The 26,235-nt window shown below is 61.8% G+C and overlaps 5 protein-coding genes across 8 annotated transcripts; 3 read left to right on the top strand and 2 right to left on the bottom strand.

Annotated features, from left to right (window-relative positions):
- Positions 1-1,402: 1,402 nt before the first annotated feature.
- TMEM8B (transmembrane protein 8B) lies at positions 1,403-11,210 on the bottom strand. Its single transcript, XM_058827180.1, has 13 exons — positions 11,082-11,210; positions 7,572-7,761; positions 6,327-6,534; positions 6,051-6,184; positions 5,658-5,917; positions 5,052-5,407; positions 4,657-4,753; positions 4,322-4,445; positions 2,873-3,015; positions 2,522-2,700; positions 2,289-2,435; positions 2,098-2,214; positions 1,403-1,904 (listed from the first exon to the last, which is right to left on the bottom strand). Exons 1-13 carry the CDS (start codon positions 11,176-11,178, stop codon positions 1,569-1,571), a joined length of 2,388 nt encoding a protein of 795 aa, XP_058683163.1. The 5' UTR covers positions 11,179-11,210; the 3' UTR covers positions 1,403-1,568.
- A 1,490-nt stretch (positions 11,211-12,700) lies between these two features.
- On the top strand, positions 12,701-18,177 carry TAF1C (TATA-box binding protein associated factor, RNA polymerase I subunit C). Of its 3 annotated transcripts, XM_058827176.1 has the most exons (15): positions 12,701-12,929; positions 13,765-13,952; positions 14,041-14,134; positions 14,277-14,383; positions 14,471-14,566; positions 14,648-14,718; positions 14,805-15,052; positions 15,127-15,237; positions 15,344-15,467; positions 15,578-15,649; positions 15,769-15,904; positions 15,999-16,127; positions 16,272-16,446; positions 16,562-16,699; positions 16,982-18,177. In XM_058827176.1, exons 1-15 carry the CDS (start codon positions 12,863-12,865, stop codon positions 18,148-18,150), a joined length of 2,925 nt encoding a protein of 974 aa, XP_058683159.1. In that variant the 5' UTR covers positions 12,701-12,862; the 3' UTR covers positions 18,151-18,177. The 3 variants fall into 3 exon arrangements, with proteins under 3 accessions (XP_058683159.1, XP_058683161.1, XP_058683162.1); XM_058827178.1 differs by lacking the exon at positions 12,701-12,929 and having other exon boundaries at positions 13,714-13,952; XM_058827179.1 differs by lacking the exons at positions 12,701-12,929; positions 14,277-14,383; positions 14,471-14,566 and having other exon boundaries at positions 13,907-13,952.
- Positions 18,178-18,434: 257 nt separating this feature from the next.
- Positions 18,435-20,022, top strand: HINT2 (histidine triad nucleotide binding protein 2). Its single transcript, XM_058827182.1, has 5 exons — positions 18,435-18,521; positions 19,283-19,441; positions 19,531-19,635; positions 19,710-19,782; positions 19,879-20,022. The coding sequence occupies exons 1-5, from the start codon at positions 18,468-18,470 to the stop codon at positions 19,968-19,970; spliced, it is 483 nt and encodes a 160-aa protein (XP_058683165.1). The 5' UTR covers positions 18,435-18,467; the 3' UTR covers positions 19,971-20,022.
- Positions 20,023-20,064: 42 nt separating this feature from the next.
- LOC131573323 (uncharacterized protein C10orf95-like) lies at positions 20,065-22,108 on the bottom strand. The gene is made up of 2 exons (XM_058827181.1): positions 20,712-22,108; positions 20,065-20,229 (listed from the first exon to the last, which is right to left on the bottom strand). The coding sequence occupies exons 1-2, from the start codon at positions 21,111-21,113 to the stop codon at positions 20,092-20,094; spliced, it is 540 nt and encodes a 179-aa protein (XP_058683164.1). The 5' UTR covers positions 21,114-22,108; the 3' UTR covers positions 20,065-20,091.
- A 111-nt stretch (positions 22,109-22,219) lies between these two features.
- LOC131572838 (WAS/WASL-interacting protein family member 3-like) lies at positions 22,220-25,829 on the top strand. Of its 2 annotated transcripts, XM_058826226.1 has the most exons (6): positions 22,220-23,458; positions 23,811-24,240; positions 24,866-25,028; positions 25,117-25,389; positions 25,514-25,576; positions 25,660-25,829. In XM_058826226.1, the coding sequence occupies exons 1-4, from the start codon at positions 23,298-23,300 to the stop codon at positions 25,182-25,184; spliced, it is 822 nt and encodes a 273-aa protein (XP_058682209.1). In that variant the 5' UTR covers positions 22,220-23,297; the 3' UTR covers positions 25,185-25,389; positions 25,514-25,576; positions 25,660-25,829. The 2 variants fall into 2 exon arrangements, with proteins under 2 accessions (XP_058682209.1, XP_058682208.1); XM_058826225.1 differs by lacking the exon at positions 22,220-23,458 and having other exon boundaries at positions 23,554-24,240.
- Positions 25,830-26,235: the final 406 nt, after the last annotated feature.

Here is a 26,235-nt window from a genome sequence, read left to right as displayed (position 1 = left end):
AGTCCTGGTACAATGACCGGGGCTCCTGCCCAGGCTGCCCAGCACACCTCCATGCCAGGCTGGCTCGCCGTGGGCATATTCCACACCAAGGCTCAGAGACAGAGGCAGCAAACCCCTGAACCCACCAGCACTGCCATGGTCCTTGCCAGCTCATCCCTCCTCCTGCTCTGCCAATCCCATCCCCACAGTCCTCTCCAGCTGCCCCCCAAGCCCACCCCACTCTGGCCAGCTGGGGCCCAGCTCCAAGCAGCAGTTTTAATTAGATTGCAATCCTATTACATAGCTGCCTGCCCGCCTGCAGTTGCTAATCCTGTTAAGCATCCAGTAAATCTCCCTGTGCTGGGCTCTGTCCCCAGGGGTTCAGGGAGGGGGGCTGCTGGCAGGTGGGCTCTGCTGAGGTAGGATGTGGCTGCTAGGATGCAGAGCTTTGCCTCAGGATTCCACCGTGAAGACCCCTGCAGGGCTGAGAAATTATCAGGAGACTGGGGAAGTCTCCAGTGGAGTGAGAAGTGTGAGTGAAGCTTTCCTTGTCCACCCTGGTCCACCTTGACCCCTCTGAGCTGCAGAGTGAAAACCCCTGTCTTTGAGGCACACACACAGCCCAAGTGTCTGTCACCACACCACGGTCACCACTGGCAGCACTGGGTGCTGAGCCCACAGGTCTGACCATAAGCTACACAAGGAGCAGGAGCTGAGAAAGGGCTGTCCCAACTGGGTCACAGGGTACAGTCCATGCAATGCCCCTCCCATTGGAACCCAGTGCCCTGCAGAGACAAGGCTGGTGGCAACAGCAGGGACACAGGATCACTAGTGCACTGCTCCTTGGGTGTAGTGACATGTGGCATGCTGAGGCAGGCTGCCCCAGGCAGTGGGTGACACCAACAGGCTGTGGGCTCCTGGGGATGCAGCCCTTGCAGGCAGAGCCCTCTCAGACCTGTGCATTGCCACAGCAGGCAGCACCAGCATCATTCCCACCTACCCCCACAGCTATGGGCTCACCACAGTCCTGCAGGCTTGGAGAGGGTCCTGGATGCCGTGGTACAGCACAGCTGCCCCTGGGTCAGACATTACAGCCATCCTGTACTGTTGGGGCACAGTGCCCCAACAAAGACATCTGAGCCTTGCAACCTGTTGTGCCAGGAGCCAAAACACTGCAGCCTCTGCTCCCCACCTCTTGCCAGCCACTTTGCTGCTCTATGTCAGAGCTGCATCAGCTCCAGAACAGCCACCATAGAGTAGCAGCTCTGACTGAGAGCCAGAGTCTGTTGCCATTCCTCCCCTCTATACCCAGCCACATCCCCTCAGCAACTCCATGACCTGGCAAAGAGAGGAGGAGTGTGACCCAGCTCAGCCTTGAGACCCCATAGCTCTGCCCCAGACTGAGCCACAGCAACCCCTGGAGACAAGTTCAATCAGGCTGTAATTGGAAGAACAGGGTGGCACAGGTGGCTGTGTGCCTGCCCAGAGGAGTCCTGGCACTCCCAGAGATGGGTGGCCAGCAAAGAGAGTGGGTGCCAAGCCCCACAGGGCTGCTGTCTGTGACAGAGGAGTCTGAGCTGGCGTCAGCATCAGCTGGTACAAATACTGTTTATGGAGGCCACAGCGGGGTCGACGAGCCCCAGCTCCTCCTGCTCATTGACACAGAGCTGGTACCCACATCCCTTGCGCCGGGGCAGCGGCCCCAGGCGCCTGCTGGGCTTGGCACGGGGCGGCAGCAGGAAGCCAACGCTGCCGGCAATGAGCAGGTGCCAGATGCTGTGGATGTAGAAGTAGTTCTCCTCTGTCTCCACGAAGGCGTAGAGCAGCACGGCCGCCGCTGCGATCAGCGCCCCTGGGCACAGGTAGAAAGCCCAGCGCTTCCAGGTCGGTGGGTAGCAGTGGCGGCGACGGATGGTGCGAGCCGTCTGTGGTGGGAGAGGACATGCTGGAAGGGGGACCCACCGCAAGGACAGGCACAACCTCTGTGCCATGGTGACACATCCCTCAGGAGCCAGGGAGAGGGGTTCATGGGGAAGGGTGAAGGCAGCAGAGGGGAGATGCTGGCAGGAGGAGGATGCTGAGCGTAGCCAGGATGGGGACATAAGGGTCACATCTTACCCAGGCGACGGCCATTATCCCCAAAGCGAAAAGGCTGGGCCCCAGAAGGTTCCAGAGCCCGTGACGGTCCATCTGCAGAGCCATGGAGAGCAGCATGGCCCCCAGCAGGTACAGCACCTGTGGGGCAGTGGGGCACCCATCAGGATAAATCTCTTCCATGCCTGCCCTACATGCCCCCTTCCCACACTTGCCTGCTTGACTATGGGCTGGAGCCGGGCCATGGCGATGACAGTGACCCAGACAGACATGAGAGAGCCCAAGAAGTCACAAAACTGCAGCACATCGTACTCCATGATGCAGAACACCACAATACCCGGCTGGTCGCAGGCATGGTAAAACTGGAGTAGCACGGAAAGGGTGTGAGAGCTGCCCTGCACGGCACTAGCCCCTCACCTGCCCATCAGCTGCCCCACACCCCACTCACAGTGGAGAAGAACATGGTGAAGATGTAGACGGCAGCTTCTAGGAGGTAGTGGCTGCGGACAGCAATGGCCACGGGAGGCACAAACATGACATTGCTGAGGCACAACAGCAGTGTGGAGAGGAGCTGGAAGCCATAGGAGAAAGCCTCAGCGTTGTCCGTGCAGCCCCAGCCGTTCCAGCCTGTGACCAGGGAGAGCTGCCATCACCACTGCACCCGCAGGGGCTGGGAGGGAAAGGGGACCCCTTTCCAGCACCCTGCAGAGACCTGGCATGAATGGACTACTGGGATACATGACCCACAAGGAGAAGGGGAGGATGCTGGGGGTCTGTGGGCGCCTGGCTCAGCTCTCACCAGCTTTGCACTCGCAAGCAGCGTACAGGTAGTTGTTGGTGCGCAGCAGCTTGCACTGGCCGTAGATGCCGCAGTCATTGATGCAGGGTGAGAGGTAGGCGCGCAGGTACACCTCAGCTGTCACATTGGTGCAGGGCTCAAACCTGCAGGGTGAGAGAAGGGGGTCAGGCCTCACCTCGGGCTCTTGAGCAGCTCCTGCCTCTACCAAAACCACCTGTTGCACCCATTTTTGGCAGGTGGAAGACTCAGGGACTGGGCAAGCTTGAAAATGAGCTCCTTTGGTGCTGTGTATGGTAGCTGAGAGCTGGTCCCCAAAGGTCCTGTGTGCTTCAATTGTTTGTGCTAGCCTCAGTGAGCAGGAGAAACGTGGCCACACTTAAAGCCCCTCTGCCTTTAGCAGCACACTTAGCTTGTTCCTATTTCATTTGGGTTTTGCTGTGCAAACACTGCACCCTGCCCTGCAATGCCTGTGTGTGAACCTGCCAGGGAAGGACTGACTGACAGGCAACTCAGCATGAACTAGAAACACAGCAGAGGAGTCAGGGCAGGCACACCAACCCCACTGCCCTGTGCCACCCCACACAAGACTCTGGGCGCTGCCAGCACCACCTCAACTCCAGCCCACCAGGAGCACAGACAGCCCCACAGGCTGACAGCACGTACCAGCTGCTAGCTGGGCACACACAGGCACCCCAACACACACAAATATGCACAAAGTGCCAGCTGCACGTGTGTCTGCTGTCCACTGACTGTGTCCTCACACAGTTGAATCTGCACAGAACATACACATCCCTGAATGCCTGAACAAAGCTCTGGCTGCTTGAGCAAAGCCCTGACTGCTTGTGCAAACCAGAATATGCACACAGAGCTGGCTGCACGTATGCACCCGAACAAGCATGCAGTGCTGCATGCACGCTTGCACCGAACGTGCATACAGCACCATCCACACTTGTGCATCTCACACACACACACACATACACACACCAGCCTCACTCTTCTACAAGGCCCCAAGCAGACACAGAGGCCAGGAGCAGAGCCACAGCACAGAACCAGTCCCTGGAGATGCTGAGCAGAGCCTCAGCCTGACCAGAGATGCCCCCTCACACACAGAGCAGAGCCCTCTCCTCCCAGCAACAGCCCGGTCCCCTCCCAGGCATGGGTACAGATGGGCCCTGCCGCGGAGGCGGAGAGGCACTGACAGATGCCCGGCGTTCGCGAGCTGACAGGCACTTCCTAACCGCGAGACAGAGGGAAGAGCCGCGGGGACCCACAGATGGTCAGGCAGACGCGAGATGGAGCCATCCGTGCCCACGCAGCACTCACACGGTGACACACAGCCCGCAAAGCCACGTGCACACACAGGAGCGGAGACACGCAGCGCAGGGGACAGGCACACCCACAGACCCAGGCACACACAGGTACAGCGAGGGGATGTGCTGGGGCTCTTACCCGTGCTCCGTGGCACAGAGAGAGCGCAGGCTCAGGTACCAGCTGCCTGTCTGTGGGTATGGGATCCGCAGGCGGCTGAGGGTGGCTGTGGCGTTAACGGAGAGCAGGAAGCCTGCCAGAGACTCTGTGGAGGCCAGAAGAGCTCTTGGTGAGCAGAGCAAAGTGCAGCCCTCTGCCCTGGACAGAGCTGGAACAGGGACAGAGTACCCTGTGCCAGGTTCCAGGGCCACATGTCCCCATGGTCTCTGCAGCCTCCCCCCGCCCAGCCTCTTGCCAGACACAGTGGGGTGTGACCCCATGGACATGGCAGTATGAACATGCACAGCCCAGCCTACCTGTCTCACAGGTGACCGAGGTGTTGTCACCGGATGTCAGTGGGACTTCATGGTTTAGACACCCAAACACTGTCACATTCTCACCACACAGGGAGCTCTGACGGCAGAGGACATGGCCTTAAACCAGTGCCAGGGGTGTCCCCTGCTCTGACAGCACAAGGATCACAGCACACCAACTAGCAGTGCCCTACCCCACTACCCTTCACCCAAGAACACCCTGAACCTGGGCCTGCAGCACCCTAATCCACTCTCCATCACCCAAAAACTTCACAACCACTGCCTATGACCCCAAATCCTGTTCCCTGCCCTGCTGCAACCTCGACATCACCCATCTCCCACCCCACCCCCCGTCCCGAGTTACCCTGCCCCATTCAGGGTGTATGTGGCCACCTCACCACGTTGAGCCGCAGCTCCAGGTTGAGCACCCCACCACTGTCCAGCACTGGCAGGAGGTTGATGACGAAGACAGCAGGGCGGTCAGGTGGCACTGACACGTTGGGCCCGAAGAAGATGTAGAAGTGGACGGAGAAGGTGTCCAGCTCGTTGCGCAGCGTGGGCCGGACAGGCCAGCACCGCTCTCCGGCATGTGAGGTGGCAGGGATGGGGACTGGATGCTTCGTGTCATTTGGGCTGGTGGGTGGAGGGCTGTCCCCCAGTGCCAGCCCGCCCGCAGACCCAAAGGAGTGGGGCATGTTCATGGAGGCACTGGAGGGCAGGAAGGGTGGCCGGGCCAGGCTGGGTCGGGAACAATCTGGAGGGACAGAACCATCAGCCTGGGCACCACACAGCTCCAGCCCCCTCTGACTTCCCACCTTCCCTTCTTGCCTGCCATTCATCTCCATTTGCAACCTGGCCCAAACACCTCACAGCATTCCCATCCCAGAAGAGCCAGGTATAACCCTGTGCCCAGCTGCAGACAGATCCTGTGGGCATCCTTTAACCCCCACACCAAAGCAGAGACAAGACCATGCTTCCCCCCACACCTCCACATGCACCCTCACCTGTGAGCTGCACGGTGACCTGGAAGGAGACAGTGCCCGGCACCCCAGGGTGTTTCTCCACCAGCACGTAGTACCAGTGCTGCCAGAAGGGCAGGTCCTGTGCCAGCTGGCAGGGAGTGTGTTCCCGGCAGTCCAGGGTTGTGGAGTTGTGCAGGGGGGGAGCCTTGGCCCGCACACGCAGCCAGAGCGGGCAGCCCTCGGCCCCACGGCACCGCAGCACCTCCACGAGCACTCGCGATGTGTAGCTGGGCACAAAGACCCTGCGGGACAGCAATGCCAGGTTGTGCCCAGTGCTGTGGACTAACAGACTGGAGAGGGAAGCCAGAGGGACAGGACACCCTCATCTCCCCACCCTGAGGAAGCCCCCTCCTTAGGAAACTTTCTTCCACTCACTTGTAGAGGCAGGAGCGGTTGTGGGGGGCCATGCTCTGCTCGGTGACATGACCAGGGTACAGCACAGCGATGTTCACCAGGCGCTGCACAATCAGCTGTGGCTGGAAGAGATACTGGCACTCCTCGTAGAGCCCCTGCACCAGAGGAGAGTCAGCGCAGGGCAAGGGGCACAGGGCACTGCCCCCCCCCCCACTTGAGACACCTGCCCTGGGCACTGCCAGCCCAGAGCAGTCAGACCCCAGCCCTGCCCCCCTACGGTCCCTCCAGGCCCTTCACCTTTACAGAGATCTTGCCCTCATCTTTGGGCAGGTGGGCAGCCAGGAACCAATCCCCAGGCAGTGGGCTGGTGACATTGAACACTCCCGTGGTGCGGTTGGGCAGGGTCCAGGTGAGGGTCAGTGCGAAGGAGCCAGGGACGGCCGTGTCCCTGGGGAAGTGCGTGTGCAGCGGGTTAATGACGGAGGGAGCCCCTGAGCGGAAATACCTGCAGGAGAGACAGCAGTCAGCAGGGCGTAGGCTGGGCATCATGGCAGGGCCAGTATGTCTTATATGTGGGTGTCTTCCTCTATGCTTAAAGACATCATGGAAGCCATCTGTAAGCTGGGACCTTTATGGAGACTGAGCTTTCCTGAGTGGGTGTTCAAGCAAAACAGTTCATCTATGAGATGCACAAAAGAGTGGAGCCTGCATTGGTCCTGGGAAGATGAATCATGGGGAGGAAGCGTACATGTTGTCTGGGTTTTGGCTGGGATAGGGTTAATTTTCTTCTTAGTGGCTGTTTCAGTGCTGTGTTTTGGATTTAGTATGAGAACAATGTTGATAACACACTGATGTTTCAGTTGTTGCTCAGCAGCGCTTACCCTAAAGCACTTTTCAGTGTCCCATGCTCCCCCAGAGAGCAGGTGCACAAGATGCCAGAAGGGAGCATGGCCTGGAGAGCTGACCCAAGGGATATTCCATACCACATAGAACATACTCTGTTCCATACCGAGCCTCCTGCCCAGTGTATAAACTTGGGAGAGTTGGCATGGAGCCACAAACCACTGCTGGGGGACAGGCTGGGCATCAGTCAGCATGTGGTGAGCAACTGTGTGATGAATCACTCATCTTTCCCGGGTTTTATTTCTCTCTCTCCTTTTTGTTACTGTTATTATTTTTGTAGCTGTTTTATCATTAGTGTTATTGGCATATTTATTTTGATTAGTTAACTGTTTTTATCTCAACCCACGAGTTTTACTTTTTTTTTCCATGATTCTCCTCCCCACTGGGGGAGCAGGGGGGTGAGTGAGCAGCTGTGTGGTACTCAGTTGGCAACCTGCTCTAGTGGAACGTGTCCCATGGTAGCAGGTTGGAACAAGATGATCTTTAATGTCCTTTCCAACCATGATTCTTTGACTCTATATGTACACGTGCTTGTGGAAGCAAAGGAGCAGGCAAGAGCAGGCAAGCTGTGGGGCAAATCCAGGCAGGAGCAGCAGAGGCAGGCAGGAAGGATAAAGGCAGGCCAGGCCGCTTACTCACACGGTGATGCTACGGTCTGGACATTGATCCCCAAATGTGCCACCTTGCTCCTTGAAGGTGATGAGATTCCAGACGGCAATGACTGTGTCCTCGGGAATGTGGAAGTGGAAGAGTTCAATGCTGGCAAAGGAGCGGAAGGGGCTGAGCTTGCGTGGTGTGCGGGTGAAGTAGTCGGTCACAAAGAGCCCATCTGCAAAGGAGACCCAGGGGGCTTTCAGTAGGGTGAAGGATCGGGGAGGGGGTTGTGGAACACCCTCCCCAGAGCAGGCCCACCACCCAGACTCTGAATATGTCACAAGCATCCAGCAGCCTAGAGGCAGGAGGGGCTGGGACAGTGTCATTTCAGTGAATCCCCAGGACTGATGTCAGCTATCCCCAGGTGTGTCTCCCAGCCCTGGCACACTCTGCATCATTCCTGGTTCAGCACTGCCTCAAGTACAGTTCACTGAGCTGTGGATGCTGATGGCCTGTAGCCTAAGGAGCCCATGGCCCAGGCTACTCATGCTCTGCTCCCTGCATTTTACCTGTAATAAGTAAAGAGACATTCTTCATGGCTTCAGCTATGCCCTAGCAGGTCAGCTCCCACAGGAACACACATTCCCCCTCATCTGCCTGCTGGGGAGGCTCAGCACTGAGCCCATCATAAAGTGCAGAGCTTCACCCTAGAGCCACAAGAAGAAGGAGCAAGCAGAGCACTTCCTGCGCCACCTCCCAACTCTCCCATGGTTTGTGGAGGAGGAACGGTGCACATATGTGTGCACATATGCACACGTGGGTGCTGTCTGCATGCACGGCAGAGTGGAGGCGTGCAAACCCACACCCATGGGGGTGTGTGCCTGTGCACAGCCCTATGTCTGAAAGACACTTCCTGCAAGCCCACGGCACAGGTGCAGGCCACCTCCCCCAACCAGCTGCCTGACAGGTCGATTTTCAGGGATTTCCAGGAGCCCCAGCAGCAGAGAGACAGCCACTGCTTTGTCACAAGGGAGAGCAGGATGAGAGACAGCAGCCATAACTTCACCTACCATTATCATACTACACCAGTGCCAGCCTAGGAGACCAATCCATTTTTCTCTAGAGACGTATCAAGAATGAAATACCCCTCTTCACAAGCTGCTGGAAAGGGGGAGGCCAGCAGAGGGTGGGCTAGGAGCAGGTCTGTGCCCAGGAGGACTCGTCCAGTGTGAAGTGGGATAGCTGAGAAGAGGGTCTGCTTTTCACCGCATGTTCTTGGGCGGGAGTGTGCGCATGTGCTTGTGTGCACGTGTGTTTGTGCTGCATGTGTGCAGCCCCAGCAGGCTGTACACTGACATGCATCTGCTCCCTTGTTTGGAACAAAGGCAGCTCCCCCTCCCCTTCACTCCCAGCCGGCACAAGCCAGGCATGAAACACCTGTCTCCTCAACATGCGAGCATCCGATCCAAATTTCTCCACCAGGAACCCACCCGGTCACTCCACAGCTCCGCGTGGGGACAGTGACCTGGCAGGGGACCCGAGGGAGGGTGTTGAACACACCTCCAGAAGGGTAACTGGTGGAAGGACCCGGAGCTACCCAGTCCCAGCACAGCCCCGCACACTCACTTGCCCAGGGCAGGGTGAGGGAACCATTGTATGCAGAGGGTCAGTCTGAGGTGCCATGGCAGTGCAGCCAAAGCACGGGAAAGGCGCTGGAAGATGGAACAGAATTGCTATCCATGGAAGGGGAGTGAATGGAAGGAGAAAAGCCAAATCCCCTCTGCTGCAGGCCTGCGGCCGGAGCCGCAGGACCCCAACCCCGGTGCAACCGCCTCAGGTCCCGGTCGGCGGTCAGCACCGCGGACAGCTCCGCGGCCGGCGGTCAGCACCGCGCACAGCTCCGTCCGCCGCCCCAGCGCTGCACCCCGGCACCGGCCGCCCCCGGCCAGCTTCCCCCTTCCCAGGGGATGCTCCTTCGAAGCCTCCAAATGTCTTTCCACATCCCGGTCACTAAGGCAGCTCCCTGCCCCATAGACTGCTCCTGGTCTCACATATTGTCATCGATGCATCCTCCGCACATCCTGACGCCCCGCTGGACACACACCCCCGTCTCTTGCAGGCTGCTCATCTCCCCTGCCCCCTGCACGCACACAGCCTTCTGCCCTGCATCTGCAACCCCCCGGGCCCACTCACTGCCCACGCACACGCCTCTCTCCCTGGGTGTTCCACTGCCTGTGCACTGCCTCCGTCCTCCTCGCATGCACAACTCTGCACCCACTGCTCATCTGTCTCCGTGCCCCATTGCATGGGTACGCCGTGCTCCACGGCATGCTCATCCCTGCGCCCCACTGCACGCACATCCACGCATCCCATCCCACAGACATCCAGTACCCTCTACACAGGCATCTTATGCAAACACCCCGCTGCACACGCATCTCTGTGCCCATCACTCATCTCGCACTGTACGTGCACCCTGTGCCCCATGGCGCCCCACACCCAGCCGGGGACACCTCTTCCCCAAACCTCACTGCATGCTGGCCCCATCCCTCGTGCCACACTCACCGTGTCCCATCACATGTGCACCCCACATCCCAGGATGCCATCCCCCCAGAGCTGTGCCCTTGTGTTCCATTCTCACCCGCACCCTGCCCCACTGCATGCACACCTCACATCCCACTGCTCGTGTAGCTCATCCCAAGCTACTCATGTGCCCATTCCAAGCTCAGCCCCTGTGCCCCACCACATGGACCCCCGCACCCCACACCTGCAGCCCTTCTGCCCACTGCAGCTCACCCACTCCCTGCCCCACTGCATGCACACCCCGCATCCCATTGTTCGTGTACTTCACACCCATCCCAAGCTCATCCCTCTGCCCCACGGCAGAGCTCATCCCCCTGCCCTACAGAGCTCTGTGACTCACCCCTCCAGCCCTTCTGCCCACCGCACACATCCCCGTTCTCTATTCTCACCTGGCCCCCGCCCCACTGCGTGCACACCCCACGTCCCATTGCTCGTGTACCTCACGCCCACTACACTCTCATCCCACTGCCCCACGGCACGCTGTCCTGTGCCCCGCCGCAGGGAGTTCCCCGCACCCCGTGCCTGCAGCCCCCCTGCCCACCGCACACACCCCCGTGCTCCAATCCCACCCGCCCCACTGCGCGCACACCCCACATCCCACGGCTCACGTACCTCACACCCATCCCAAGTTCATCCCTCGCGTCCCGCCACACGGACCCCCGCGCCCCACACCTCCTGCCCAGCGCACACACCCCCTCTCCCGTCCTCACCCGCCCCCCGCCCCACTGCGCGCACCCCCCACATCCCATTGCTCCCGCACCTCACACCCATCCCAAGCTCATCGCTTGCGTCCCGCCGCACGGAGCCCCGCTCTCCGCTCCAACACCTCTCCCACCCACCGCACACACGTCCTCCGCGGTATCGCCTCGCCCCCGCCGCGCCGGCACCCTCGACGTGCGCTCCCGCGCCCCGTCCCGCGCTCGCCCCGCCGCCCCACACCCTCGCCCCCCGCCCCGGTTTCCCGGCGGCGCTCACCGGCGGCGGGCGGCGGCAGGAGCAGCAGCGGCAGGAGCAGCAGCGGCAGCGGCAGCGGGAGGCGCTGCCCGCCGCCCCCGCTGCCCCGCCGGGCCATCGCCGCCGCCGCCGCCGCCGCGGCTGCCTCGGGGCGCGCGCCTCCGGCCGCCCCGCCGCGCACCGGCGGCCCTGACGTCACCCGCCCCGCCCACCGGCACCGCCTCCCGCGTCGCCATTGGCCTCTGGGCACGCCAATCAGCGGAGACCCCGCCACGCCCCAGCCGCCCCGAGAGACAATCCACCTCCCCCGCAAACCCCCCGGGATGGAGCCGGCTCTGACCGGGGCACCGGGGGACAGCCACACGGGCGGGAATGGAGATGGGAGGCTGCGGGAAAGGGAAGCCGGGCTGGAACCCGAGATACGGGCCGGGAACTGGGGCACAGGGCTGGGGACAGGGACATGGCGCTGGGGACACGGACACGGGGCTGGAACGGAGATATGAGCTGGGAATGAGTGCACAGGGCACAGAGGCACCGGCTGGTGCAGGGACACGGGCTGAGGCCAGCAACAAGGCGCTGAGGGCAGGAACCTGGTGCTGGAACGGAGATATGAGCCGGTAATGGGGTCACGGGGCTGGGGGGCAGGGACATGTCTCTGCAACTGAGATATGGGCCAGGAATGGGGTCACAGGACTTGGGAGAGGGGCATGGTGCTGGGGACGAGGATATAGGCTGGGAACAGAGATATGGAGCTGAGGGACAGAAACATGGGGTTGCAGAAAGGGACATAGGTTGGGAGAGAGGGACATGGGACTGGGGACAGAAACAATGACTGGGGACAGTGATGTGTTTAGGGGACGGGGACACGGGCCTGGGGACAGGAATATGTCCTGGGCACAGAAATATATAATGGAAAGGGACATGGAGCTGATGGCATGTCCTGGAATTTGGGGAAGGGATGGGAGGCAGCGAGGGCTACCTATGGAGCTGGAGATGGTGGGGCTACCTGCTCCAGCAGGGGCTGTGCAAGGTGGTCAGGTGCTTTTCTAACAGTGGTTACCACTTAAAGCAAATTGTAATATGTATCTCAGAGAGGTGTCCCACAGAGGGGGTCTGGGCACCATCTCCAGGGATGAGGATATCTTGACTGGAAACGATCTCATCACACTTTCCCAAACTCCCCTGACATCATCCCCAGACTCCCCTGACATCACCATCCTCCTTGGCCATAGTGGAGGCAGCAGCTTACTACCCATGGGAATGCTCCTCTCCCATCCTGTGGTCCCCACCGGGCACTCTGGGAGCTGCAGCAGGAGCAGACACACCACTGTGTCCCAGCCTGACTGCCCAGAAATCCTTCCCAGAGCACAGACCCCCTCCAGGCATGGTTGGGGGTCCCCTCCCCAATACAGACCTCACCAGCACAGCTCTCTGGCCAGTGGCTTCTGGGATGTACAAGGACCGTGGTCCCTCGAGGAGAAAGCTGGTCATGCTCTCTTTGGGAAATGGGCAGGAGAACTTCTCTCCCTTCCAGATACTCTCCAAAAGCTACAGGGTCCCATCAGAGCCTCATGGGACTAACCTGTACTCTCTGTGGGTTCCCATGGGGGTCTGGGGCCAGGTCAGTCCCCGACGGGGAGCCAGCAACCACCCCGTGGGGAGGAAGGAGCACAAAGCCAGGCTGGGAGTGGGTTCACCACGGCCAAGCAGGTGTGAGGAAGGGCAGAGTGGGAACTGGAACATCCTCAACCTTCAGGAGCCGCACTTCAACCACACAACCCCCAGACATTTGAGACTGTCCCATGGCCCCACGCCCGACTGGTGTGCGGGGTGCCCCATGGCCACACAACCGGGACCACAGAAAACCAGGTGTGCCCCTGGCAGGACTCACAGTGGGGTTTCACTACTCTGGAGGCAAGCAGAGGGAAACAATGCCCGTACCCCTGCCCGTGTCCCGGTGGGGTTCTGTCCTGATGGTTCTCCAGCGCTGGTCCTGGTCCCGCCCTATCTCACTCTTCCCCCCTCCCAGTCCTGTCCTGGTTCCTTCCATCGCTTCCTCCGCCCGTTCCCTTTCCCGTCCTGTTCCCATCCCAGTTCCATCGCTTCCTCCGCCCGTTCCCATTCCCGTCCCGTTCCCATCCCGGTTCCATCGCTTCCGAAGCCCGTTCCCTTTCCCGTCCCGTTCCCATCCCGGTTCCATCGTTTCCTCCGCCCGTTCCCATCCCGGTTCCATCGCTTCCGCCGCCCGTTCCCATTCCCGTCCCGTTCCCATCCCGGTTCCATCGCTTCCTCCGCCCGTTCCCATCCCGGTTCCATCGCTTCCGCCGCCCGTTCCCATTCCCGTCCCGTTCCCATCCCGGTTCCATCGCTTCCGCCGCCCGTTCCCATCCCGGTTCCATCGCTTCCGCCGCCCGTTCCCATTCCCGTCCCGTTCCCATCCCGGTTCCATCGCTTCCTCCGCCCGTTCCCATTCCCGTCCCGTTCCCATCCCGGTTCCATCGCTTCCTCCGCCCGTTCCCATTCCCATCCCGTTCCCGCTCCCCCGCGGCCGTACGTGTTACCCTCCGGCCGCCAGGGGGCGGTAGCGCCCCGCCTGGCCGTGCCCGGCGGCGCTCTGTCCCGCGCTGTTCCCGGGCGCTGATTGGTGCGCGGCGCCAGCAGCGCGGCGGTGACGCCATTCGCGGTGGCCGCGCCATCCCCACAGGGTGCCGGGGCTGTCGGTCCAGCCGCGTGCTGCGCCCTGTGCTCGGCACCGCGGTCATGGAGTTCCCGGCCGCGCTCTTCCCCTCCTACTTCAGCGTCGGCCCGCCGCGGGAAGAGGGTGGCTCCGCGCCGGTCGCCGGCTGGGGCGAGCACGGGCAGGTGCTGGAGGGTGGCCCCGGCCGCCGCCAGGTGAGGCCCTGCCGGGGGTGCGGGCCGGCCGAGGTGGCCGGTAGGACGCTTAGGGGCCGCTCTGACTCCCCCCTTTCGGTCCCCGCAGGTGCAGCCGGCGTTCGTGCCCCGCCGCGGCGTGACGGGTGAAAGGTGGGAGGCCGCCGACGCTGCGGCCGTGCCGGTGCTGCTGCCCAGCGAGGGTGAGAGCCGCGGGAGCGGGAGGGAGCTCGCTGCACGGGGGCTGGGGCATGTGTCTTCCACCTCTATCGCTGCCGCTGTCCCACGGTGCTGAGCGGTGTCCCGGTGCTCGTGTGCCAGGCGGCCTCTGCCTTCTCCTCACAGACGTCTGGATCCCCTCGCCCACGCCTCAGGACATTCTGTACAGCAGTGGCCTGTGCAGGAACCTTCGGGCAGGCAAGTCCGGAGCCACTCTAGACTTCGCCAAGCAGGTGTGGTTTGAGGCATTGTGTCCTGGCAAGGACCTGGGGGGCCGCATGGGACCTTTGCATGCACTGACCCTTTCCCCTCCCACACAGCTGGGACATTTCTTTGTGGATCACCCAGAAGACGCTTTTGGCTCCCTGGGGCACCTGCTGCACAAGAACTTCTACCTGGGAAACTCCAAGCTGAAGGTCATTGTCTGTCCAGGGATAACAGTGCTGTTCCCCACCCTTCCCCTTGCCAGTCTCAATCTCTGCCCCTTACTCCTGCAGAGACCAGCCCGGAGTAGCACCATCCGCATGACAGCCCTGGTGGAGGACATCGACCGCCTGGAGGCTCGACGGTGAGTGTCCCTATGTGCGCTGCCCTGCAGAGGTCTGGGGGAGCTCCTGCTCCATCCCCTCACCTGATGCTGTCCATGCCCTATAGCGGCTGCCCCCGGCAGCACTTGGCCTCCCGCCTGCGCTGGTTCTCCCACCTCTGTCGTGACTGGCTCTTCGAGGTGCCACTGGGGCTGCTGGCAGACTGCCTGCACGAGGAGCTGATGCAGCAGTGGTCCAACTTGCTCTTTGACGACAGTCTCACTGGGGGAGCACTGGCCTGGTTGCCCCCTGAAGACGGGGGGACACCCGTGGGCCGCCTGGTGCACCCTGGAGGGAAGGCCATGAACCACCTCTGTATCCTTCCCCATGGGGTGTCCCTGGGGAGGGAATTGAGGGTTGTGTTGCACTGCCCTTAGCCATCAACCCAGATTTCCAGGATGTGGTGCTGGAGGAGCTGCCCCGTGCCCGGGGCTCCCCAGCACAGTTTGAGCTCAGTGGGCGCATCCGGCAAGTGGCTGCAGCCCGTGTGGATGGACAAGGTGAGCCAGGATCCACATGTTGAGACAGACAGGATGTAGTGGGGAGGGGCAGCAGGGGACCCCTGGGATGCTGCCAACTCACATGCCACCACCTTCCCCCTGACAGATTTTGTTGGCGTCCGTTCAGACTATCACTGTGGTGTTTGGAGGGTGCCGGGCAAGGCAGGGGCAGCTCCCACCCCACTACAGGTGATCCACACTGATGTGCCTGCCTCGTGCCTCACTGTCAGGTAGGTGCTGGAGGAATGGGCTGTGCAAGGAGGGAGCTCTGCTGGCACAGCCCTGCTCCGTGTGGTGGGTTGTGTTGCCCCATGGTGATGCTGTGCCCCCCATCCTGCAGCCCTCACCTTCCCGGGGAGCTGTCTGTCTGCACCCAGAGCGGGACCGTCTACCTCTGGAGCGTTGAGACCGGGTGAGATAAGGCACTCAGGGCTGTCTAGGGATTCATGCAGACAGTGGAGTCTCAGGGGGTGGGAGGCCCAAGTGACTGGTGCAGCCCTGCCCCATGTCAGTACTGCTGTCTCCACACAGGCTGCAGCGGCTCCGCCATGACCCCCAGACCATGTTTTTTCGAGACCATTCATCCTGGCGCTGGAGTGACTTCACTGCCCACCCACGGGTGCTCAGCTGTGCTGACCGCACGGGCCTGCAGTGCCTGGATGTCCGGGTGAGCCTGGGAGGGTCGCTGTGGGGCTTGGGGCAGGCAGGGAGGAGGATTCCTCAGCCCAAAGTGCTGACTGCACCCCATTCTATTGCTGCAGGCCCCCAAGAGATGCCACTTTGACTTGTTCAAGGTGGGCGAGGAAGCTGGCTGCCAGCAGGGTGAGCGTGTGGTGCTGCCCATGTACCTGGGCAGGGCTCACCCCTCACAGTACCTTGTCACCACCCAGGTGAGTCCCATCACAGCTGGGAGCTGGGGAAGACACACCGCACAGCTGTGTCTCCGAGTGCCTGTAGGGCATGAGGCTCTTCCAGCTCAGGGGAGCTGCCAGTGTGTTGGGGTGTGTCCATCTGAACCAAGACTCCTGTCCTAGTTCTCCACATATGTGCTGGACGAGCGGTTGCCACTGATGCCCGTTCTGAAATGGGCACACATGATGAAGGCCCCTCCAGTCTTCGCACACCTGATGCCAGGCAAACCTGGGAGGAGCCACAAGGTGCTGCTTGGAGCATCCCACACCCAGGAGCTGTTGCTGTTGCAATACCGGGGTAAGAGATCAAGCTCAGGAGTGCTGCAGAGTCAGGACTCCTCTGCCCATGTCCCAGCCTCTGCTGCTAAGACCAGCTGCTGCTGCGGGTCTGCTCACCAGAGTTGTTTCCTCAGGGGGCAGCCAGTCAGCGTGTCAGCTGGCTGGGACTCCGCAGAAGCTGCACAGTATCGCAGGGTGCCTGCAGCATCTGCCCACCCAGCTCCCTCACCGCCACCATATGCTCCAGCAGCGCCTCACAGCCCCAGCAGCAGGTGAGTGTCCCACACTGCTCCAGGCTCCAGCTCCTAGTGGGGGAGAAGGTGGAATGGAGTGGAACTGTAGCTGTTGTCATGGCTTGGCTGGAAGATGGCTGAAAAAGCAAAAGCAAAGTCCCAAACAATCCTGTGGAAGAGATTAATGACGTAGAAAATTATGTACAGGGCAGGAGCCATCAGTGAGGATACCCACTGAGCGGTGGAGGCAGCCCCACTGCTGGCCCCTGGAGTATCCCCAGGACTGGAACTCTGTTGACAGTGCTTTTCCTGTTCCTGCAGGGCTGGCTGCCACGCTGGAGGAGGATGCACTGCACAAGTCCATGTTGATTTTCCAGCTCTCTGAGGCTGGGGATGTCTTCTGCCAGAGGCTGACCCACAAGCCAGCACAACCCCCTGCACCCCCATCAAGGGACGAGGTCACAACAGCCCCTGGCTCTTCCCCTCTTTTCGAGGCTCCAGCCAGCAGCCCACAAGGCTTAGGCGGTGAGGAAGAAGAGGAGGAAGAGCAAACATTCTACTTGTCCAACCTGGAGGTGATAATCGATGATGAGGAAGAGGACATGGGCACACCAGCACCCCTGGAGGAAGCTGAATTGCAGGAGCCCTGTGCCAACTCCCAGCCCTCCCCCGAGGTACCCAGCCCAGCTGCAGCCCTGCAGTACCGACGCTGGCTGAGGGCACTTTCCAGGGCCTGCAGGGAGCCTCCCCAGCACAGCTGGCCCCCCAGCCTCAGCCAGAGGCGCCTCTTCACCCGCAGAGATCTGGAGGGGCCAGCAGGCCCCAGCAGCCTGCAGAGACAGATGCGCCAGCGGCTGCGCCAAACCATGCAGGAAGGGGGTTGCATCCAGTGCTGGGAGCCTTTGGATATCCAGCCTCCTCCCCAACCACAGACCCTGGAGCCAGCAGATGGTCCTGACCCCCTAAGTGCCCGTCTGACAGCAGCTTGGACTGGGGACTGGGAGCAGTGGTGGGAGGAGAGGACAAGCTTCAGTGTGGCACAGAGACAGCGGGCTCTGCGGGAGCGGCGGCGGCGGCAGAAGCGAGCCCGGGGCCACCGCAGTCTTTCAGCCAGCTTCACCTCCTCCCTCACCTACCAGTCTGAGCTATCTGAGCTGAGTGATACAGGCCTTCCACTGCTCTCCCCTGGTCGCCCACCCATTCTCTCCCAGGAGGGCTCCCCACGAGCCAGCAGCCCCCCACTTCACAGCCCCCCGGCCTCACCAGTGCCTGATGAAGCCCTGCTGTCTTCACAGAGCCTGCGCTGCCGTGGCATCCCTAAGGAGCGGCGGAAAACACTGCGGGACTACCTGTCCGTGTGGGCTGAGGGGCCCCCTGAGCCACCAGAGCCCCCTGGTAGCCAGGCCAGCCAGCTGTGCATCCCTTCTTCGCAAAGCCAGCTGTCCTCTGCCTCGCAGCCCCTCCGCAAGCGCCCACGAATGGGCTTCTGAGTGCAAATAAACATGCTTGGTACAGCCTTCATCCCTATTAATTATTCCTTAATTAAGGAATTAACAATTCCTTAATTGTTAATTAAGGAATTAACAATTCCTTAATTGTTCGGTCAAGGCACCCACCCTTAGGGGCAAGGGAGGTCCCGCCCGGAATTGAGACTCCCCTCGGGGAGGGAGTCTCCATCTTCCCCGGTCGGAGGGTCCTCGCCGGGATGCTCCGACGGGAGGAGCGCCCTCAGGTTTGGTCGCAGGCGGGCGCGGGCGCTTTAAGGGGCGTGGAGGGGGATGTGAGTGACGGGGCGGGAGCGGCGGCCATGGCGGCGGTGCTGGCGCGCTGGGTGGCGCGGGGCGCGCTGAGCCCGCGGCAGGTGGGCGCGGGGGGACGTGGGGATGGGGGCATCCCGGGATAAGGGGGTCACACCGGGGTGTGGGGGATAACAGGGGCACCGGAAGGAGTCCGCACCATGTTCGCCATTACTTCCACCTACGGGCAAAGTCCGCGGCGGGCATGAGCGCCAGCGTGCGCACCCCCACGCCATTGGGCCTCGGAGCACTTGGGCTTCCACCCCCAGCCCAGCCTGTCCCCGTGGGCACAGCCCTTCTTCGCACATCCCAGGGCACAGATCCCCGTCAGCCCCATGGACAGTTCCCTGGTAGCCCCGCGAGCCCCTTGTCACCCTCGTGACAGGCTGTGCACAGTCCCCTACCAGCCCCCTGGGTATTTGCCACTCTTACCGCCATGTTACCCCCGTGTGCACCTGCCTATCGCCCCATGTAGTACCCCCTGTCACAGCAAAGCATCACCCCTACATGCACCCCACCATCACCCCTGCAGCACCTGCAGGACCCCTGTATGAATCCCATCACATCCACCACCACCCCATGCATTAGTCCAATCAGCCCCACATGCATCCCTCACCCAAATCCCAGCGTGTGCTCAGTGTCACCCCCCATGTGCATCCCCCCAAGTGTCCCTCACCAGCTCCACGTGCACCCCACCATCACCCCCGTGTGCTTCCCTCCATCACCCTTGCACGTGTGTTCCCCCATGTACCCCCACCCACCCCCACCGCGGTGTCCCTGTCCCCGTCCCTGTGGGCACAGGCTGTAAGCCAGGTATGCCCCTCAGCCCCAGCGGTGCGTGTCGGCGCCCGGCGGGCGGGACGGGGAGGTGGGCAAGGCACAGCAGGCAGCAGCGGCTGGCGAGGAGGCAGGAGGGCAGCCCACCATCTTCAGCAAGATCATCGACCGCACCATCCCTGCCACCATTCTCTATGAAGATGACAAGGTAGCTGGAACAGCAGGACCTGTGTCCCCACCAGGGCAGGGGGGCAGAACCCACAGGTGTGGTGGGGCTTACCCTGCACCCCCTGGTAGTGCCTCGTCTTCCGTGATGTGGCCCCCCAAGCTCCCGTGCACTTCCTGGTGATCCCCAAGCGTCCCATCCCCCGGATCAGTCGCGTGGGTCCCCAAGACACTGAGGTGAGTCCAGAAGGGTCCCTGGGATATTGGTGGTGGTCATACATTGCTGACCCTGCCGCTCCTCCCTCCTTCAGCTGCTAGGGCACTTGATGGTGGTGGCAGCACGCACAGCGCAGGCGGAGGGGCTGGCTGATGGCTACCGCCTTGGTGAGTTGGTAACCTCTACTGTAATGTGGGGCAGGACCCTCACTGCTGGTCCTGGGAACAAAGGGAGTGGCCTGACCATTGTACCTTTCCTAACAGTGATCAATGATGGGAAGCACGGCGCACAGTCTGTCTACCACCTGCACCTCCATGTGCTGGGGGGGCGGCAGATGGGCTGGCCCCCTGGCTAACGCCCACTACCCACTTGCTCCCCAATAAAGCATCTCCTTGGTGGTGACTTCAGTGGCTCTGCATCAGGGTGGCTTTTTTGGGAGAGGAGGTAGCTGGCTTCGGCAGGGCTGGCCTCGATTGTCACAGCAGTAGAGTTGGTACCCTGCTTTTTACAGAGGGTCTGGGCTTCCCACAGCTCACAGGCAAAAGATTCATCTTGGTGCTGGGCTGGGGGAGCAGACTGGGTGCCACAAGGTTGTGTCCAAGGTGGGGAACATCCTAGGGGTGTCAGTAGTGCACCATGTCCAGGGCTGCCCTCTCAGCCCCACTGCCACCACTCAGTCCCCACATCCCTGAAAGCCCCGGCTCTGCCTCAGGCTGCCACCCTCCCCCCCGTTCTGTTGCCAGAGCCCTGCGCTGGACGCTGATGTTTCCTTGCTTTTCAAAACCAGTTAATTGCGCTAGATTGATCTAAAAGCCCTCGGAGCAGGCTTGTTGACTGCACGTGTACTTCTTGTCCACCCCAGAGGGGCCTCTCTGCGAGCTCCCAGGAGGATCACAGCCCTGAGCAGAGCACAGGGCAGGACAGGCTGTGTGGTGGGTGGACCTGCTGCCCCCTCCACGTCCACACACCCGTGTACTCCCGCACAGTGCAGCCACTGTACTGCTTGTGTGTGCACCGGCACGCTAAACTCAACTGCACTGCTTACCCCAGCCTCCCCAGCTATGCCCCTCCCATGACAACTCGCTGTACTGCTTACCCCAGACCCACAAGTGCGCACTGGGGAAAACACACTGTACCCTTCCCTGCAGACCCCACAGCTGTGAAGCCCCGCGGGGGGCGGCACACAACGCGCCGCCGGCTCTGTGCGTGCACGGCGCTGTTTACAGGCCTTGACCGCGGTCTCGTGCCTGCACGTGTCCGCGCCGGCCCCGTGAGGGGAGCGCACGCGGGGGCTCGGCGCATGCGGCCGCTCGCTCCCTGCCGCGTGCCTCCCGCGCCCGCCGCTCCGTGGCCGGCTGCCGCGGCTATATTTAGTGACAGGGGCCGGTGCTGGCGCGGTGTGCGGCCCACCTGGCACCGCCGTCGGAACCGCCTGGGCCCCCGCCAGCCGCCGCGCAGGGGACCGCAGCCCGCCGGGGAGAATGGCGGCTCTGTTCATCTCCCGGCTCGGTGGCGCTGGGCGGCGGGGGGCCCCCGGGAGCTGTGTGGGGCTGCGGCAGAGCCCAGTCACTTCCCACACATACACACCCAGTATAGTATGGGGAGTGTTTTTGGGGTGTAAATGAGCCTTTAAATTGCTGATACTGCTGCTTCTTGCCTGTGAGGCTCAGCGCGGGCAGGGACCACTCTTGAACTCAGAACAGCCCTCCCTGCCTCTGGAATGTGTACCCCAAAGACGGCTGGGTGTCCCGGGGGAGGTGGGGACGCTAAAGAGGCGGCAGGGATCCCCAGGGCATCATCCCTCAGGGCTCGCCCCGAGCAGTCCCACAGGGAGTGCTGTACAGGGCACAAGGCACAGGCTGGCACGCGAGGTCAGGGCTAGTCGCTTGCCATCGTGTTTCTTCTTGTGCCAGGTTTATTTTACCAGTCCCTGAGCAGCGGCGGGGCAGGACAGTGGGCACAGCCCCATGGGGCCGAGGCGGGGGAGGAACGGGGGCCAACGGCTGTTTTGGTTCCTTAGCCGGAGAGGATCATAAATGACGCAAGTTCCCAAAAGAGCCGGGCGGGGGGGCTGTGAGGGATGTGTCAGCCGGCGAGAGGCAGCCAGATGTGCTCCAGCAGATCCAGGGCTGCTGCCCCGAGCTGATTCTGCCAGAGCACAGCCCCACAGGCCACCCCAGGGCGGTTTTCCCCACAGGGAGTGCGCGCACCCGGGGTTGGCATCTCCAGATTCCCTGTTCCACAGCGTACTTTGGTTCTGTTAGTGTCTCTTCAGTATCCCTCAGGCACCCATGCTGCTTAGCCAGGCTTTTGGTAAGCCCACACGTGTTTGGTGGGGAATCTGGGGATGCTCCTAGGAAGACCACCAAGGAATGCAAGCTGGGGCAGGGTCCCCAAGCTGCCACCCTTTCAGCATGAGCTGCCGTCTGGGTGCACCTCAGGGACCAGCACAGGGCCCACGGCTGAGCATTGCAGTATGACCAGCAGCATGCAACCCAGAACCCTCACAGTGATCTGCCAGCCCTGGGGGCACCCCGGCACACCCCCCCACCCCCACCCCTCACCAGCGGCAGCAGGGCTGATTTGGCCCCAGCATGGGGGAGCCATGCGATGAGCTCTGGACACGTCTCCCAGCTTTCCCTCCTCCCCGCAGCTGTGCAGCAGATGGGCTTGGAGGAGCCCCTGCTTGGCACAGGGCCGAGGGCCCACAGGGAAGAACGGTCCCCAGTGGGGCCCCCCCGGCCCGCCGAGGCCAGAAGGGCCGAGCACATCCCCAGCCAGGAAAAACAGAGGCCCCAGCATGGAGCACACGGTGCCCCGTCGGCACACACCACAGAGCACTGGAATAACAGCCCTCGCTCCCGAGCCTGCCGCCTGCTATCAAAGGGCCCTTCTTCTGCTCGGCCTCTGCAGGGATGGGGCCGGGGGCCCATCGAGGGCTGGTGGTGAGAGGAGGCAGCTGCTCCACGCCGGCGGGCACTGGCTGCACCCAGTCAGGCGCCGGGCACGTCCCGCCCCATCACCTTAGGCCAGCTGGGGGTCCCTGGGGCAAACGGGTATATGCCACTGCCAGGCCCAAGCGGTGTGTGGGTCACTTGGGTCGAGCTGTGGCGAGCAGTGTGTCCTCAGGAGCCCTGGGCAAGCCCCAGAGGGGCTGCGTTGGTCCTGCCCAGGCACGGTGCACCGCCGAGAGCCCCTACGGCTAGCTTTGCCCTATGTGGTGGTCCCAGGGCACTGGGACGAGATGACATGGGGGACATGGACCCCAGAGGTGGGGACAGCCCTGCTCCTGTAGTGCAGCGTCGGCATCCCTGTGTCCCTGCAGCCCGGCGACCCCATCCCCCTACATTCTCATCCCTCTGCACTCCCATCCCCTGTCCCTCCGTGTCCCTGCGCCCCACACAGCCCCGTCCCTCCGTGTCCCTGCGCCCCACACAGCTCCGTCCCTCCGTGTCCCTGCGCCCCACACAGCCCCGTCCCTCCGTCTCCCTGCGCCCCACACAGCCCCGTCCCTCCGTGTCCCTGCGCCCCACACATCCTCGCCCTCCTCACCGTCCCCCCCAAGCCAACCGCTCTCCCGCCCCGCCCACTCCACCAGGACCACGCCCATTCCCGGTCTAACTCAGCCTCTTGCCCCGCCCAGTTCGGGCCACGGCCGCGCCCCCTCCGAATCTCTCCGCCAATGGAAGGCGCGCACGCGCGCGGCTCCACCCCCGGGCGCGCGGCCGCCGCGCACCGTCTCCATGGAGAGAGGCGCGTTCCGCCGCGCGCACGCGCTATGGAGCCGGGAACCGGCTGCGCCGGGGACTGCGGCCCAGGCTGCGGGCAGCGAAACCCTTTGGGGTAACCCCCGGTGGGGAGAGTCGGGGCTCAGGGCCTGTGGACTGCTAGGGGCCGGGGGGAAAAGAGAAGATGGTGGGTCCGGCCTGTGGGGAGGTCGCAGCAGGGAGGGGGCTGAGCTAGGCAGGGGGGTGGGTTGCTGGAAGTGAAGGGGACGGAAGGGAGTTATGGAAAGAGAGACCCCTCGAGATGATAGACCCAGCAGCAGGCACTGCTTCTGTCCTCCAAAAGGAGAGGAATCCCTTGTCCCTTGCCCCAGTGTGCAAGGGACCTGGGGTCAGGACGCTGCCTGTGGTGCTGAGACAATGGGGAATGCACTTCGCTGCCTTTCTTCAGGGTCTGTTCCTACCTGCAGGACCGCTCTGACAAGCCGTGTGGGTCCCAGATGCCATGGGGAGAGGCCACCGTGCAGGGTCCAGGGTGATAAGCCCCTGCCTGAGGTGCCCGTGGAGAGGCTCCCGTGCCGCGGTGAGACACTGACAACCACCGCCAAGAGGCTCCAGGAGATGTTAGACACAACCAAGCCGCCCCAGGAGATACCAGACACAGATGAGCTGCCTACTGTGGCCCTACCAGTTGTGCCCAGCAGGGTGCCATCCCCAGAGACTGGGAAGGATCCCTCTGAGATCAAGCTGCCTCCCTGGCTTGGAAAGTGGGGGACTAGCCCTGATAAGGATTCGCCCACCACAGTGCCGGCGCTGCCCCCCACCCCACCCGTGCCAGCAGAGAAGCCCAGCCAGTCGGTGCCTCAGCGGAGATGTGTGAGCCACGACTGGCAGAAGGAGGTAACTCCGTAAGGGAAAATGCCCCTCAAAGTTGGCCCCATTGTGTTCCACATGCTGATCTTTTGAAGCTCCCTGCTCCTGGGCAGACACCTCTCTAAATAGCCACCCAGACGAACTTGAGCCCAGCAGGATAGAAAAGGGATGAAACTCAATAGCACAAAAGGCACAGGCAGGCATGTGGAGAGTAGCAGTAAGGCAGGAAGGGAGCTGGGATCTCATTGCTGGGGAGCAGAAGGTGTGTGCCATGGCCCATCACAGTGATGTGGGGATTCTTGCTTAGGCAAGCCAAACTGGGTGGCACCTGATGGACCAAGCTGTGCCACAGCCTGGGGACTCCATGGGTTCTTCAAGTGCCGTAAGAGCACTTGCTCAGGGGCAACCTGGGCACCCAGGTGCTTGGGACAGCCATACAAGACTGGCTAACCTCCACCAGGCAGGACAGGTCAACCCTGCCCAAGCTGTGTCCCTGCTCCAGCTTTCCCAAGTTTCTGGCCAGAAAGACCATAACACCTCTTTACAGCTTATGTCTATAGGGGTATCAAAAGCCTGAAAGCCAGGAGCAGGGCATGGGGAAGTGCAGCAAGGGCTCCTGCTCCCTTCCACAGCCCCCACTGTCCATCCCCAGATAATCGTGGACCCTCTGGACTCTCGGCCACAGAAGGATTTGGGCAGTGAGGACGTCGAGCATGGCTACCAGGGATTGCCGATCCACCAGTTTCTCTCCTCACTCACTGACAGCTCCCCCCCAAAGGACTGTCCATCTCTGAGGGCCCTGCTACTGGGGCAAGGTGAGGCTGACCCCAACAAGCCATTTGCACTCTGAAAAGTCAGCAGGGGAGTCTTATCTGGGGGTTAATGGCATCTTCCCCTCTGCAGGGCAGCGGAAGGCCACGCTGGCATCCATGCTTTATGAGAAATACAGGCAAGCCTGCACTCCTGCATGAGACCCACCCTTGGGGCTTTGCCCCAGAGGAGGGGACCTGGGGAGGCAGGGATCCCAGAGCTGAGAGATGTGGGGTCTGCTCTGACTGCAGCAAGGAGACGGAGGAGGAGATCCATCCCTGCCCGAGGCGCATGGAATCTATCTCCACCACGCACCAGGACTACCGTGCCACGGGTTTCCAGTCCACACCCCAGCCCATCACACAGGTACAGGCAGTAGACATCCCCCCGCCTCCCCACCAGCTTGCAGCAGCCTCCAGGGAGGCTGCAAGACTCCTGTGTCCTGCCGAGCACACCATCCCCTCTGGCTCACATTTTGCTTCCACTGCAGCCTCACAACTACTTAACGGAGCAGCCAACAAGCTTCTGGATGGAGCAAGCCCATGGGCTACCGGTAAGGCCCCCACCACCTTGTCTTGCCAGCACCCTGAGGGTCTCAGCTGCTGACAGAGACCTCTCCAATTCTCTCCTCTCCAGGGTGTCACCGCCCTCTTCGGCAGAAACATTCCCTTCAAGAGGAATGCAGCCTTCTCCACTCCCATTACCATGTACTTAGGGCATCCCAAGCCCTTCAACCTCAGTGACCCCTACGACCCCTTGAGCAGCCAGCTTCAGCCCCACAAGCAATAAAAATCACAATGTGATTGTGAACCACAATCACAGTTGGTTCCAGCATTCTTGCCCACCCCAAGGCTGTCCTCAACCTGGATGTTTGGAAGGGGAGCACTGTGTCCCTGGGATCTCAAATCTTGTGAGACCTTGAAGTGAAATGGGAAACTTTTCAGCCCTGTTGCAAGTCCCTGTTGACCCAAAGCGCACTGTGGTCTGAAGATTTCCTCCTTAGGCATGGAGGGAGAGCCCCTGGCACAGCCCCATCCCCTGGGACACGTCCCCTCCTGGTGGGCACATGCAGTGGGTGACACACAGCCATTGTTCCAGTCCCCAGGCACAGGTGTGTTCCAGTAAGAGGCGGCAGCAGGGCGGCCAGAGCATGAGCTCAGAGGAACGCACTGCAGCCCTCACGCCAAAGCAAACCCACGGCAGCCCTGCCTT

The sequence above is a fragment of the Poecile atricapillus genome, chromosome Z, assembly GCF_030490865.1.
Source record: "Poecile atricapillus isolate bPoeAtr1 chromosome Z, bPoeAtr1.hap1, whole genome shotgun sequence".
Lineage (NCBI taxonomy): Eukaryota > Metazoa > Chordata > Aves > Passeriformes > Paridae > Poecile > Poecile atricapillus.
This window is presented reverse-complemented; position numbering and strand designations above follow the sequence as displayed.

Coding starts and splice junctions, on each gene's coding strand:
- HINT2 (XM_058827182.1), top strand. CDS start 18,468: ATGGCGGCGGTGCTGGCGCGCTGGGTGGCGCGGGGCGCGCTGAGCCCG. Junction 18,522..19,282: donor GCGCGCTGAGCCCGCGGCAG/GTGGGCGCGGGG, acceptor TATGCCCCTCAG/CCCCAGCGGTGCGTGTCGGC. Junction 19,636..19,709: donor TGGGTCCCCAAGACACTGAG/GTGAGTCCAGAA, acceptor TCCCTCCTTCAG/CTGCTAGGGCACTTGATGGT.
- TMEM8B (XM_058827180.1), bottom strand. CDS start 11,178: ATGGCCCGGCGGGGCAGCGGGGGCGGCGGGCAGCGCCTCCCGCTGCCG. Junction 2,215..2,288: donor TCCAGCCCATAGTCAAGCAG/GCAAGTGTGGGA, acceptor ACTGCCCCACAG/GTGCTGTACCTGCTGGGGGC. Junction 1,905..2,097: donor GGATAATGGCCGTCGCCTGG/GTAAGATGTGAC, acceptor CTCCCACCACAG/ACGGCTCGCACCATCCGTCG.
- LOC131573323 (XM_058827181.1), bottom strand. CDS start 21,113: ATGAACAGAGCCGCCATTCTCCCCGGCGGGCTGCGGTCCCCTGCGCGG. Junction 20,230..20,711: donor TGCGCACTTGTGGGTCTGGG/GTAAGCAGTACA, acceptor TGACACCCCTAG/GATGTTCCCCACCTTGGACA.
- TAF1C (XM_058827176.1), top strand. CDS start 12,863: ATGGCCCCACGCCCGACTGGTGTGCGGGGTGCCCCATGGCCACACAAC. Junction 15,905..15,998: donor TGCAGTGCCTGGATGTCCGG/GTGAGCCTGGGA, acceptor CTATTGCTGCAG/GCCCCCAAGAGATGCCACTT. Junction 16,700..16,981: donor CCTCACAGCCCCAGCAGCAG/GTGAGTGTCCCA, acceptor CTGTTCCTGCAG/GGCTGGCTGCCACGCTGGAG.
- LOC131572838 (XM_058826225.1), top strand. CDS start 23,623: ATGGAAAGAGAGACCCCTCGAGATGATAGACCCAGCAGCAGGCACTGC. Junction 24,241..24,865: donor GCCACGACTGGCAGAAGGAG/GTAACTCCGTAA, acceptor GTCCATCCCCAG/ATAATCGTGGACCCTCTGGA. Junction 25,029..25,116: donor GGCCCTGCTACTGGGGCAAG/GTGAGGCTGACC, acceptor TCCCCTCTGCAG/GGCAGCGGAAGGCCACGCTG.